The following is a 12,587-nucleotide window of genomic DNA, read 5'->3' on the forward strand; positions in this document are numbered from 1 at the left end:
TCTCTCAAATTTTAGTTTCTTCCCCCCAACTCCAAGGATGACTGGGAGATCTCTGTTCATTTTCTCTCCTCCAAGGTATGTACGCTGTGCAGCTGTCTCGGGCATTCTACAGTCTAGAGAATACAAACTAAAAAAGCCAGCAGAGAAAGAAAAACCATTGCCACCATGTGGCTTTTCAAAGAAGTTTTCTTCACACCTTTGTACTACCCAAGTGTCTTCTTGTTCCGGAACACGGTCACCCTGTGCAGACCTGAAATTGTGGTAAGTGGCCAGAGCACATCCAGTGATGTGCAGCACAACACTTAGAGCTGAAGTGCCCTTGAGATCACCCGGCAGAGCGTCTTCACTTAACGCTGAGGAAACCTGAGGCCCAAACACATGAGAGGCTTGTCTTTAATTCAAGCCAGAGTTGGGCTGTGGGTCTCTTGAACCCTATTTCCAATGACTTCTTTACCATAAGATGCTGGAGCTCACAAACACAATTTGGAATTCAAGCACTCTTGAAAAAGTCAAACTTGTATCAGTGCTCCTTCTGTCCTGACACAGCTACAAAGCCACAGGCAGAGGACGTCCATGAAACTGCAACAGGTGAGGGTTACCCAGAAAATGTCACCTCTTTTGTACACTCAAGCAAGAAGAGACAGCATACAGTTTCATGCTAAAATAAAACTCTAATTGCCTCTATATCTGGCTGGTGAGCTTATTCTTCAGAGTCTGGATTTCATTTCAAAGGAACATGAAATACTGGACTCTGCCAGGGGCTCTTGGTCTATTTTCTGTCCTGCAGCTTTAAGACTTTTTAAATTTTTGCTCTAATGTCACTGTTCTAGCAAGATCCAGGCACTTCTCATTCTTTGTATGTTTGCACTGACAAAAATTTTTAATGACTACATTTTTTTCCTCCTGGAAAACCCCATACTCCAAACTTTTACTTATTGTTTTAAAAAAAAATTGTTAATCCCTCCTCACAAACAAAACCAAAGACTGTAAAAGGCTTCCATGAACTAAAGTAGCACATCCTGCACAGGGTGTTGAACATTCTCAGGAACAGTGACAACTGACATACTCAATTAGCCTTGGTTCCAAACCAACCTGATGTTAAGCCATGACAACATGGGTGTTGTGCCTCCTCCAATGATCCAGACGGTGAAGAACACGATGAGAAGGGTGGTCGTGAACATCATCTGGCGAGCATAGGATGCCGTGTCACGGATGGCCAACGCAAATGCCATTGCTCCCCTGAGGCCTGCGGGGACCAAAGAAGTTCTGCTCATAAGAATTAAATGACAATGTTGTCTCAAAATCCACTGCTGCCATTTGGGGCTAATAAACTCTATTCATTCATGCTTCAGGGGCCAAGTTGTCTTACCTAGAAAGAAGAACCTGAAAGGCATGATTTTCTTTTATTTGATGCTGTCTTTTGCAAAACTCCCAAACACAATGAAAAAGCATCGTACTGCTTTGTACAGCACTTTTTCAGAATAATAACACTCCTATTACTTAAATGATTCTCCTGCTAGTAACATGAAGTAAAAATAAATATAAATAAGTAATAATAATATAAGCTAAAACTGTGATCCCAACACAACCCAAGCACCACACAGTCAATACAAACTTAAAAAACAGGCTAGGTACGAGTATTCAAATTTGTGGAACACAGTTCAGCATTTCCTTAGCAACAGGGGAAACCACACAGAGAAGTGAAAATATAACCCAGTCTACATCAGGGGTGGTCAACTCTTTCTGTAACTGGCCAGATACTAAAGATTTTAGGTTTTGTGGGCCAAGAGGCAAAATCAAGAATATTATGTGGGTACTTAGATTAAAGAGACGAACATTTCCACAAATGTTTATTATCAAAAATCAATAGTAATAATTGAGGCCACTTTGTTGTAATACAGGTCTAATAATGAAAAGAGGCAAATTCTTTCTGGAGGGGATATTTTGCTTAACTGTGGTTTCAAAGTCAGTGTTGTCTATCATCAAACAGAGTGCAAACATTCATCTGTATAAGACGTTCTCAGCTCATGGGCTATGTGAAGACAGGCAGTGGCCAGATTTGGCCCAGGGGTTGTAGTTTGCTGATACCTGATCTGCATTATGGATTTTAAGATTAATATCAGCAGTTTAATGTTTTGGAGTTCATCTTTCTAAGCTCTTTTGTTCCTTTCCCATATCATGCTCATAATTTATTTTATAGTAAAGACTGAATCTGGCTGGGTGTGGCGGCTCACGCCTATAACCCCAGCATTTTGGGAGGCAAAGGTGGGCAGATCACTTGAGGTCAGGAGTTTGAGACCAGCCTGACCAACATGGTGAAACACTATCTCTACCAAAAATACAAAAATTAGCCAGGCATGATGGCATGTGCCTGTAGTTCCCTGCTACTTGGGAGGCTGAGGTGGGAGAATCACTTGAATCCTGGAGGCAGAGGTTGCAGTGAGCCGACATGGTGTCACTGTACTCCAGCCTGGAGGACAGAGTGAGGCTGTGTCTCAAAAAAAAAAAAAAAGAAAAGAAAAGAAAAAGAAAAAAAAAGACTGAATCTACAGTCTTTAGTATATATCTAGTATTAATTTTTATTCACCATGGGGAAGATTGTGTGTATAACATGCGAGAGAATGAAAAGTTAGACTTACTATATCTCTTTGTACATTTTTCTACTTTTTGCAATTTCACAATTATTAATATATGTAATCTGAGCACTTCACTACAATTCACTAAAGAAGAGTGACATCAATAAAAGTTACATTGAAAACAAAGTTGATGTTTTCTATTAATCTGTCCTAGTGAAATATTTATACACATCTAGGTCACCCTACAGCCAGCCAGCTATGTCACTGGTCAACATTTAAGCCTCTCAAGGGATGTTGACTCAAAGAAGAAAACTTGGACATCAGAGAGAGACCACGTAGAATACATTTTTCTTAATTTCACTAGGTAAGCATGGTAAGCAATATGAAAGTGAGACCTCAGGTATTTCATAGCCTTGATGAATGAGTTCCTTTTGATAGGCAGATTTCTCCCAGCATAAAATGTCTTTTATTGGAGATATCATTAAACAGCACTGTACACTTCTCAGCTTTTTAGTACAGAAGCCAATGAGCATATTTAAGTTGACCTAGATGACAGGGTTAGCTCCAACTAATCTTCCTCTTGTCCACTGGCATATTCCTAATATGTACATAGAAGCTTATCACCGTCCTCTTCACCAAGTTCTGAATGTGTCCCTGCTGCTCTTGAGTGAAGCTCAAACTCTTTGGCACAGCACTGGAGCTTCCCTGAGGTCTCCACTCTACCGTGGTGGTTCTCAAAGTGTGGTTTTCAAACCAGCAGCAGCGGCAGCTCAGAAATGTTAGGAGAGCCCACTCCATATCCCCAGAATCAGACAGTGAGGCCCAGCAACCTGTGCTTTAACAAGCCCAATGGGCAATTCTGATGTAACCTAAAGGGTGAAAATTATGAGTTTAGATACAATTCTCCTTTCCAACCTCACCTTCTTTTTTTTTTTTTTCCTTTTTTCTTGCATATCATTCCTTTCTTATACTGATTTGGAAAAAAGATTTAGTACAGTTATGCTCAAAATGAGTACTGGGCCCATGTGGCAGGGCCAAGTAACTAAAACATGATTCAGAAAACAGGCAGTGAAAGACACACTTGGACATGATCAAGAGGCATTTCACTGCCATGAAACAAGGCGGGGCAGGGATTCTAAAATACACAGCAGGAGGCACTCCTACCCCTTTCAAGTCACGGAGCTTGTGCCATATTGGTATAAGGAATGGTTTATTTTCTGATGATCACATGTGGGATTATTTCAACTGCCACTAGAAACCCCACAAGGACTTTTGTTTTGTATTATTTATACACTTCGTTTTTGTAAAATAAATGCACCAGAAACTTAATTCAGGATTGATCCCACCCATCAAGTAGAGCCGGCCCCTCTGGGGTCAGGAAGGAAACCGTTTTTTTGTTTTTTGTTTTTTTTGTTTTTACATCACCATGCTGGTTACATTTATCTTCCACTGGAATGACTAGAGCCCTCCAGGCAGTGGCCTGACTACAGAAGAACACAGGACTGGCTCCTGGGGGCAAACAGGCTCTCTTGCTTCTCCTCTTTGGCCGTGCCTTAGCATGGTTCCTCCCTATCTCCTACTCAAGCAGGTCCTTAGTACACAAAGCCCTGGTAAAAACCCAAGTCACTACCTCTCAACTCTTTTGGATAAGGGGAGTTTTCCCTGGGCTTGGACTGAGAAGCCGTGCCCTCCCTGGAGGTGCTATCTTGACTAGATTGTGTGAAGACAGTGGGTGCCGGAGAAAAATAGCTGAAATGAAAAATGGGAGTCACTGGTACCCATCTGCAGCTACAACTTCAGATGCCTACAGATGTGGTCAGTGTGACATGTGCAGTGGGGAGGGACAGAGAAAGGGATGGGCAAGGCGGGTGTTCCCAGGGAAAGTAGTCTATCCGCTGGCCTTTACCTCTTCACTTTGCCCTGGGCAGCCACAGCTTCCATGGCTTTACACACGGTCTCTTCATCCCCCAGGAACTACATGCGCCTGATGTGCTTCAAGTTCTTGTCCAATTCATAGACAACGGGAATAGCAGTCGGCAGGTTCCTCTCCGCAGAGAGACCCTGAAGATGCTTGACAATGCCGGGGAGGCTGTTGCCGTGGGCTGTAATCAGTACCCATTTCCCCTCCTCAATCTGGGGAACTATTTCTTCATTCCAAAGGGGCAGAGGTCTGGCAGATGTGACCTTCAGACCCTCACAAGAGGGTAGCTGATCTTCAGTGAGGTCTACATACCTGCGATCTTTACTGATGCTGCTGTAGAAGGGATGATTGGGCTCTATGAGAGGTGGTGGGACATCACAGGAGCGCCTCCAGATCTTTACCATGCTTGGCAGCAGTTTCTGCTTTATGGAGGTCGGTCAGAAGCCCAGAGTGCCACTCATTAAGATGCCAAGTCCTCACTATGGGCAGCCACATCAGGTCAGTGGCATCTGGCACTGTCCAGAGGGCCCAGATTGCTCTCTTCTGCACTGAGGTGAAGCAGATGTTGAACTTATAGCCAGCATCTTGCAGTGCCTGTCTACCTCACTTCGCCTCCTTGTGGCCCCCGGGCTCAGGGAGTGTCCTTCCAGCCACTGAAGCAGTTCTCCAGGTTCCAGGCACTCTCCCCGTGCCAGATCAGCCACAGCTTGTAGGCGGCAATGGTGGTCAACCTCACCCTCTTTCTGAATTACTCCATGTATCTGACATTTAAACCAGACTGCTGCCCTTCCCTAAACAAGCCAGGCATGCCAATGCTTTTCTGCCTTCCCAAACTGCTGCCTCCTGAAATTCCATTCTTCCAAGCCTAGCTAAAAGGCCACTCCCTTAGTGAAGATGGCCCTGAGCCATTCTCTTCTTGTCCACATTTCTTTCAGACCTCTTTTGTGCAATTCACCAACCTCTCTTGGAAGAAAATGAAGTCTTTGTGTACCTGCCTCCCCCCAGCAGACTGTGAGCTCCGTGAAGGAGGCTCGTCTTTGCATCCTCCACAACCTAGAGCTGTGGCTTATGAAAAGAGGATGCTCAATAAATGTTTGTCAGAGTAAAAGGAAATCATCTTAGAGGACTGTACCTGTATCTAAGTTCAGAGGCAAGCTAGTGTGAGACAAAATGACTGCTTTACTGAGCAGTGCCTGTTGGTTTGATTTCACTATGACTCTGTGAGCCCCCCAATAACTACTGCATGGCAGTAATGGTGGCTGCAACTCACTCTCTGTCTTAAAGGACAGAGGTGTCTTTAAGGGTCACAGTAGCCTTTTGCAACTAACTTCTCCTCCCTCTGTTCTGCAGAAATGCTCTAACTTGGGTCTCATTTATATAAAGCTGACGCTTACCACCCTCACTGCATCATCCACTCATGCCAGCTACTCTCTCCTTACTCTACTTCCACAGCTTTCTTTATTGTCCTTTGTCCCCTCAGTGGCTTCTCCAGACTTCTGAGCTTTACAGGGAAAAGGGGGGGCATGCAGGAGACAGTGTCAATTCAGCAGGATGATCACAGCTATTAAATTCCAGTGTTGGGTTCCCCTTGCTTACATGAGTGTATTTTATTTCTTTTGCTCCACAGAAAGTTAGAGCTGGGGGACCTCAGCTAATTAGTTCAATTTCATTATTTTACAAGAGAGGATACTGCAGCTGGGAGGTGCTGAGTGACTTGGCCAGTGCTCTTTCTCATCAGGAGCTCTTTTCCTTCTAATTCTAGACCTGGCGCCCTTCAGGAAGCTTAAGGGTTATGAAGATCTTCTAGAAAACAATCAAGCACTTTAAACACCATATCTCCAGGTCCCTTGAGTGGTAGTGATGAAATAGAAATGCAAATAATTTAGGGGAGAACATTCACATTTGGTAGTATGGTTTGCAAAATCAACACTAACTCAACTGAACATGTACATCTGTCTATTCCTCACTGCAGGGGATACAAACGGACCAGAAACTTGAATGCTTGCCTTTTTATGAACCTTATCAATTATATTTTAATCATATTCTTGTTACCTGCTGAATAAAACTCATTTTCTTTACACTTACGCCTTTTTACCTGAAAACATCATCATGTGTTGAAAATTCCAGCCAATCTTATGCCTTCTGCCCAAGTTGAGGAAGAAGGAAAGCGGGTAGATGTGCGCAGCTCTGCCCAGGAAGATGGCAACCTGACCACAGGTGGAGGTTAAGGGCCCAACAGTTTCCAGAATGGCATTCCACACAGCCTCCGGCTGAGCAGAGAATTTTAGGAATGCTGTGATGCCTCATTATAGTCCAGAGAGCTGCCCAAAGAAGCCCGGCTGTCTAGTTTCTCTCTAGACAAGTTTCTCAGCAACAAAATGGGAGTAGTTTGGCTAAGCTTCCCCATCTCCTGATTCATAGAGATCATTTCTAGCTTGTTAAACACACTGTTGTAACTTCTTGATTTAATTCAACTGGTATCTATCTATCTATCTATCTATCTATCTATCTATCTATCTATCTAAATCTATCTAAAAAGGAGTCCAGAAATAAGCTAAAGTACCACGGCAGGAGAGGGCAGTTGAGAGAAGCAAACAGTGTCTGTTGGGCTCTACTAAAAGAAAAGGCACTAGAAGAAAAAAATTGCTAATCCTGCAGTCAAACTATAAAGAAAAAGTTTGCTGGATAAGTGCTCGCAGGCTTCATTTGCAAGTAAACATCAGAGATTTTAATGGCCAGAAAGAGCCTGCAAATAAGAGGTGGGGAAATTTACAATATTCATAACACTAAAAGACATTCAGATCACTCACAGGAATGAACCCAGGGAGATATTTCTCTACCTAAGTAGCTAAAATGTCTTTTGGAGATGTAAGAAATGGAAAAGGAGGGTGGAAAAAGGAACTCTGTTGTGGAAACCAAAGAATTCAGGGAAACTGGTCCTTTGTCACTTCTGAGTTTAGAACAGTGCCCAGCTGAGAGAGCTGCACACTCCCCTGGTCAGAGAAGGGAACGCCTGTGGGAGCCAGAGGAACAGGGAGCTTCCGTTTTGGCAAAACACCAGCTGCAGGAGCTGCAGCTGTTTCAGACAGAAGCCAGGGCGGAACTATCTTCTCTGTCTCCTGCAGGGTAAAGCACTGCCTGTTTTTCTTCCGTTTTCTTTCTGTTTTGTTTTAAGCAGAAAGAACAAGGTAATGCTTACAAAGTACATTCTATCCCAGAAGAGAAGCAAAAGTCCTTAAGTGGTAAGCAGCAGTTAGGATCTGCAGAGGACCTGGCTTGGCCTCTGCCAGGCCCTCATCTGTAAACAGGGCTGTACTCTCACTATCTCTCACAGGATGTCATGCTAGGAATACAAATCAAAACAACATGCAAGGTCTTTCTCAAAAAAGAATAAAAACACTGGTCTTGCAGATTTTTAGCTATTAGTCTGGTAAGCATGGAAATCCAAGAAATGAGCCACCGGTTTAAGCGTAGGAGGCTCTCACACTAACCAGTATTGCATTAGGCCACTGTCACTGTCCAGCAGCTTGGTGAGTGTCAGTCATTCCTGCACAATAAATTAAGCCCAGAGAGAAAAACACTCCTTTTTGGCCAGCATTCCAAAATCTAAGGATAATCATGAGGCCTCAGAAGAGGCAAATGTGCATGTCCAGCAATAGGGGACTGTGCTCAGTATCTTGAAATCAAGCCCCAGAAAAGTTCGCTTTAATAAAAACATAGTATCTGAGGCCAAGTGAGCAAAACCCTCAGCTATCCATCCACTGCTAGGGACATGAGAGAAGCCAATCCCGCAAATTATGTCTCTTTTTCAGAAACTGCATTTACAATGGGCCCAGACCAAGGAATCAAGTATTTTTCTATTTTATCTTTTCTTCCCCTCATTTTTTTTTCCTTCTCCTTTTTTTGGTGGGGGTGGGGAGAAAGAGTCTTCTACCATGATCTGCAGCAGCAGGGAAGCTTGAGGAAACAGTAGGGTCACTGCCTGCAAACAACCCTGGGCAGTGTGAGGAAGGGCTTCGCATACTGTGGATGTAGTTACGAGCAAGAGGAGAACCTTTGGGTCATCCAAATCAGGGCACCTCCTGGATTGGAATTCATACAGCAATGAAATGTCAAAAATAACACTGGAGACTGACATGGTTGCTGACTTTTAGATACACCCAGAAGGGCACTTTACAAAACAAACTATCACCTGCTGAGCACCAGTTTAACAGAAAGGCCATCTTACACAGAAAAGGCTGAAAGGATGACCTTGGAATACATGCAGTCCTTTAAGTCAAATACATTTAGCGTTATGAAATGCCACTTAAGCTTTCTTTTATTCATCATAAAAACCCTGTGAACTAGCATGGACTTAGTCACCTACCCAAAACAGAAACCGTAATTGTTATTTTATGAGATTTTATATGATTATATTATTGTTATTTTATAGTATTATTATGACTATTATTACTATAGCTTCTCCAACAGTGGTTGTCTCTGCATGTAGAAAATGGTGGAACAAGAAAAGGATACAAAAGCGCCAATGATGAAAATGGGGCTGAAAACGTGCTTCTGGAAGGTAAACAGTGCCAGGCCCATGTAGGAGAAGATGAAGTTCTCTGCCAGGAAATGTAACACCTCAAAGAGCTGCACAGAGAAGGGAAAAGGAAGCTGTAAACCCTGCAGTTTCCCCTTCCCTGTGTTAACAAGCAACTCGTGAGTACCAAGCCTCTCTCTCACCTGCTTGGTTCGACTTCTTGATTCCACCGACAGATTGTTGTAGGTGTAATGAGCTTGTGTGATTCCACAGAAAAGGACAGCTACAACACCTGTTAAAACATCCCCCCAAAAAATCAATGGAAAATAAAGAGGCAGGGGAAAAAAAAACCCTGCTGGAACAAAAGGTTAAGGTAGGCAAGCCTAGCATATCCAACTTCCTGGATATTTTTGAAACTTTCCTATTGCTGGGTCGGGCACAGTGGCTCGCACCTGTAATCCCAGCACTGCAGGAGGCCAAGGCAGGCAGATGGCTTGAGCCCAGGAGTTTGAGACCAGCCTGGGAAACATGGTAAAACCCCATTTCTACCAAAAATACAAAAAATTAGCTGGATGTGGTGATGTGGGCCTGTGGTCCCAGCTACTCGGAGGCTGAGGTGAGAGGATCACTTGAGCCTGGGAGGTTGAGGCTGCAGTGAGCCCTGATCACACCTCTGTACTCCAGCCTGGGCAACAGAGGGAAACCTTTTCTTAAAAAAAAAAAAGAAATAAAGAAAAGAAAAGAAAAACAAAGTTTCCTATTACTACTGAACACTCCTACAACCCCTCACCTCATATCAACCTTTCTGTCTCCCAACCCTGCCTTCCTTCAAAGCCAAGTACCTCAACATCCCCTCCTTGTTCCAGTTTTAATGGTATCTATTGCCTCCTCTAAACTCCTCCAACTACCATCTGTAGTTGGCATATAGCATTCATTCCCTCAAAGAGACTGTGAGGGCCCATCCAAATTTTTGTCATATTCCTCACTGTTTTTAGAATGAATGAACTGAATTTCAAACTAATGCTTTATATACATATATATTTTTTGAGACAAAGTGGATTATATATTATATATCCCTCAGTGGAGGGCAGTGGCATGATCTTGACTCACTGCAGCCTCTATCTCCAAGGCTCAAGTGATCCTCCCACCTCAGCCTCCTGAGTAGCTGGGACTACAGGTGCACACCACCACACCCAGCTAATTTTTGTATTTTTTTGTAGAGATGGGGTTTCTCCATCTTGCCCAGGCTGGTCTTGAACTCCTGAGCTCAAGAGATCCACCTGCCTTGGCCCCAAAGTGTTGAGTTTAAATAGGCATGTGCCACCATGCCTGGCCTATATTTTTTTCACAGTCTAGGACTTCAGACAAAACAGATCAAGAGTACTATTCCATTTATCCAAGCCCCGATCTTCTATATTTCTGGTTAATGGTAATCATTTTGTTGTGCGAGACAATGACGCACCTGGGACTTTGCCTACACATTTACAGATAACTGTTAAATTTTAAGGAAGTAGGGCATTTTGTAATGCTGCATATAAAGATTTTCTACAGTATTTTGAAAGGGTGATAAAAGTACATCCTAAGTACCTGGATTATGTACAGTAACTGTACTTGAATTTTCTAATGGAAAAATTCAATGATTTTTTTAAAAATGAAAGAATTTGAGGAAATAAAACCACGTTTCACCGCACTAATACTATATGAAACTGACACCATAAAAATTTGATATTGAAAAACAACGATTAAATAGCCCAGAGACACAACAATGAAAAACTGTGTTCACATCCACCTGAGCAGATACAAAATCACCCTTTAAAGGACACATATTTTGCTTGTTATTGCTACTGTTTGTAAAATAACATAGCAATCAAGGGAAATATACAAATAAAATTTTAAGAGATTCTTTGCACCTTAACATCTACTTATAGTTAGAATGAGTACTCAAAAATGTAATTGACTTTGGAATGATAAACTTTATCATTAAAATCTACTTTTTCAGGCTGGGCATGGTAGCTCATGCCTGTAATCCCAGTGCTTTGGGAGGCTGAGGTAGGAGGATCACTTAAGGCCAGGAGTTTGAGACCAGCCTGGACAACATAGCAAACTCCATCTCTACAAAAAATAAAAAAATTAGCTGGGTGTGGTACATGCCTGTAGTCTCAGCTACTTGGGAGGGTGAAGGGGGAAGATCCCTTGAGCCTAGCAGTTCGAGGTTACAGTGAGCTATGATTGTGCTGCTGCACTCCAGCCTGGGTGACAGAGCAAGACCCAATCTCTAAAAAAATAAAATAAAATAAAATCTAGCTTTTTGGAAAGTAGACAATCCATTTAAGACAGAACACTAGCCTTGCTCAGCAATCCTTCATACGGACACTTGCTGAACAGTTAAACTCCATGCAGTTGCTATCTAAGAATTCTTTACTTCCTTCAAGTTCCCACAGGCCCCACTACAGTGAGGGGAAGGGTGGTGCAAGAGTAGAGAAAACCTACCTGTAAATCCGCAGGCTTCTGCCAAAAGAAACGTGCTCCAGGACATGAGGAAGAAGAGCGCTGTCTCCAGCAGGGGGAAGCAGTGCAGTTTGGTAAACTTAGTCACGTTGGCATTCTGTCAAGGACCCTGTCTCCAGGTACACGTATCAGGGCCACCAAGAACCATACTCCACTAGCCCAGGACCCCTCCCCAAAGGGCTAGCCTTTCCCTTCAACCTTTTTTTTCGGAGGCTCTAAGGAAAGCTTAAGTAATACAAATTAAGCTTTCCAGTGCAACACAAGTTTTGTAGGGGCTGGAGGAAGAAATAGTGAGATACTGTTCAGTGGGTACAGAACTTCTATTTGGGATGATGAAAGAATTCTGAAAGTAGACAAGGGGATGGCTACCTGACATTGTGAATGTACTTAATCCCCACGGAATTGTGCACTTAAAAATGGTTAAATGACAAATCTCGTTAGCTATATTTTACCACAATTTTAAGAAATTAATCACATAGGGTGCGGTGGCTCATGCCTGTAATCCTAGCACTTTGGGAGGCCAAGGCGGGTGGATCACCTGAGGTCAGGAGTTCGAAACTAGTCTGGCCAACATACTGAAACCCCATCTCTACTAAAAATACAAAAATTAGCCGGGTGTGGTGACATACATCTGTAATCCCAGCTATTCAGAAGGCTGAGAATCGACTGAACCCAGGAGGCAGAGGTTGCAGTGACCCGAGATCGTGCCACTGCACTCCAGCCTGGGCAACAGAGCGAGACTCTGTCAAAAAAAAATTATCATGTAATATACCAAAAGCCATTACATTTAAATGGTATATAAATTATATGTCAATAAGGCGTTTTTTGTTTTGTTTTGTTTTGTTTTTTAAATAAATTCAGCTTTCCAGAGAAACTGGCAACTGGTTTTCTGTGCTCCTTGAATGGCCATGGTTCTGAGAGGCATGGTCATGACATCAGGCTGGCTTGTTGGGTTGGTTCCAGCAAGGCTGTGAAGACAAGGCCTGTGAGACCCTGAGCCCTGGGCATCACTGAGGCCACCTGAGTCCACAACAGGTGCCTAAGGAAGGCACAGGAAAGAAAG

At 43.1% G+C, this 12,587-nt stretch overlaps 1 protein-coding gene and 1 pseudogene across 38 annotated transcripts in view; both read right to left on the bottom strand.

Annotated features, from left to right (window-relative positions):
• SLC9A7 (solute carrier family 9 member A7) overlaps positions 1-12,587 on the bottom strand; it is a 150,093-nt gene that overhangs the window by 38,544 nt on the left and 98,962 nt on the right. For 22 of the 37 annotated variants that reach the window (XR_013412791.1, XR_013412792.1, XR_013412790.1 and 19 more), the window contains exons 8-12: positions 11,507-11,612; positions 9,220-9,308; positions 9,013-9,126; positions 6,593-6,704; positions 1,093-1,246 (exon numbers count right to left, since the gene is read on the bottom strand). Coding sequence is in view for 6 of the 37 variants with exons in the window: in XM_077988565.1 (XP_077844691.1) it covers positions 1,093-1,246; positions 6,593-6,704; positions 9,013-9,126; positions 9,220-9,308; positions 11,507-11,612 (575 nt within the window). In the remaining 31 variants the exon portion in view is untranslated. Of the gene's footprint in view, positions 1-1,092; positions 1,247-6,592; positions 6,705-9,012; positions 9,127-9,219; positions 9,309-11,506; positions 11,622-12,587 lie in introns of all 37 variants that reach the window. The other 15 variants (XR_013412798.1, XR_013412797.1, XR_013412796.1 and 12 more) reach the window with 1 other exon arrangement.
• Positions 3,770-5,028, bottom strand: LOC106995193 (phosphoglycerate mutase 1 pseudogene; annotated as a pseudogene). Its single transcript, XR_013412810.1, has one exon. The product of XR_013412810.1 is annotated as a phosphoglycerate mutase 1 pseudogene (transcript).

This window comes from Macaca mulatta, chromosome X, assembly GCF_049350105.2.
Source record: "Macaca mulatta isolate MMU2019108-1 chromosome X, T2T-MMU8v2.0, whole genome shotgun sequence".
NCBI classification, from domain to species: Eukaryota; Metazoa; Chordata; class Mammalia; order Primates; family Cercopithecidae; genus Macaca; species Macaca mulatta.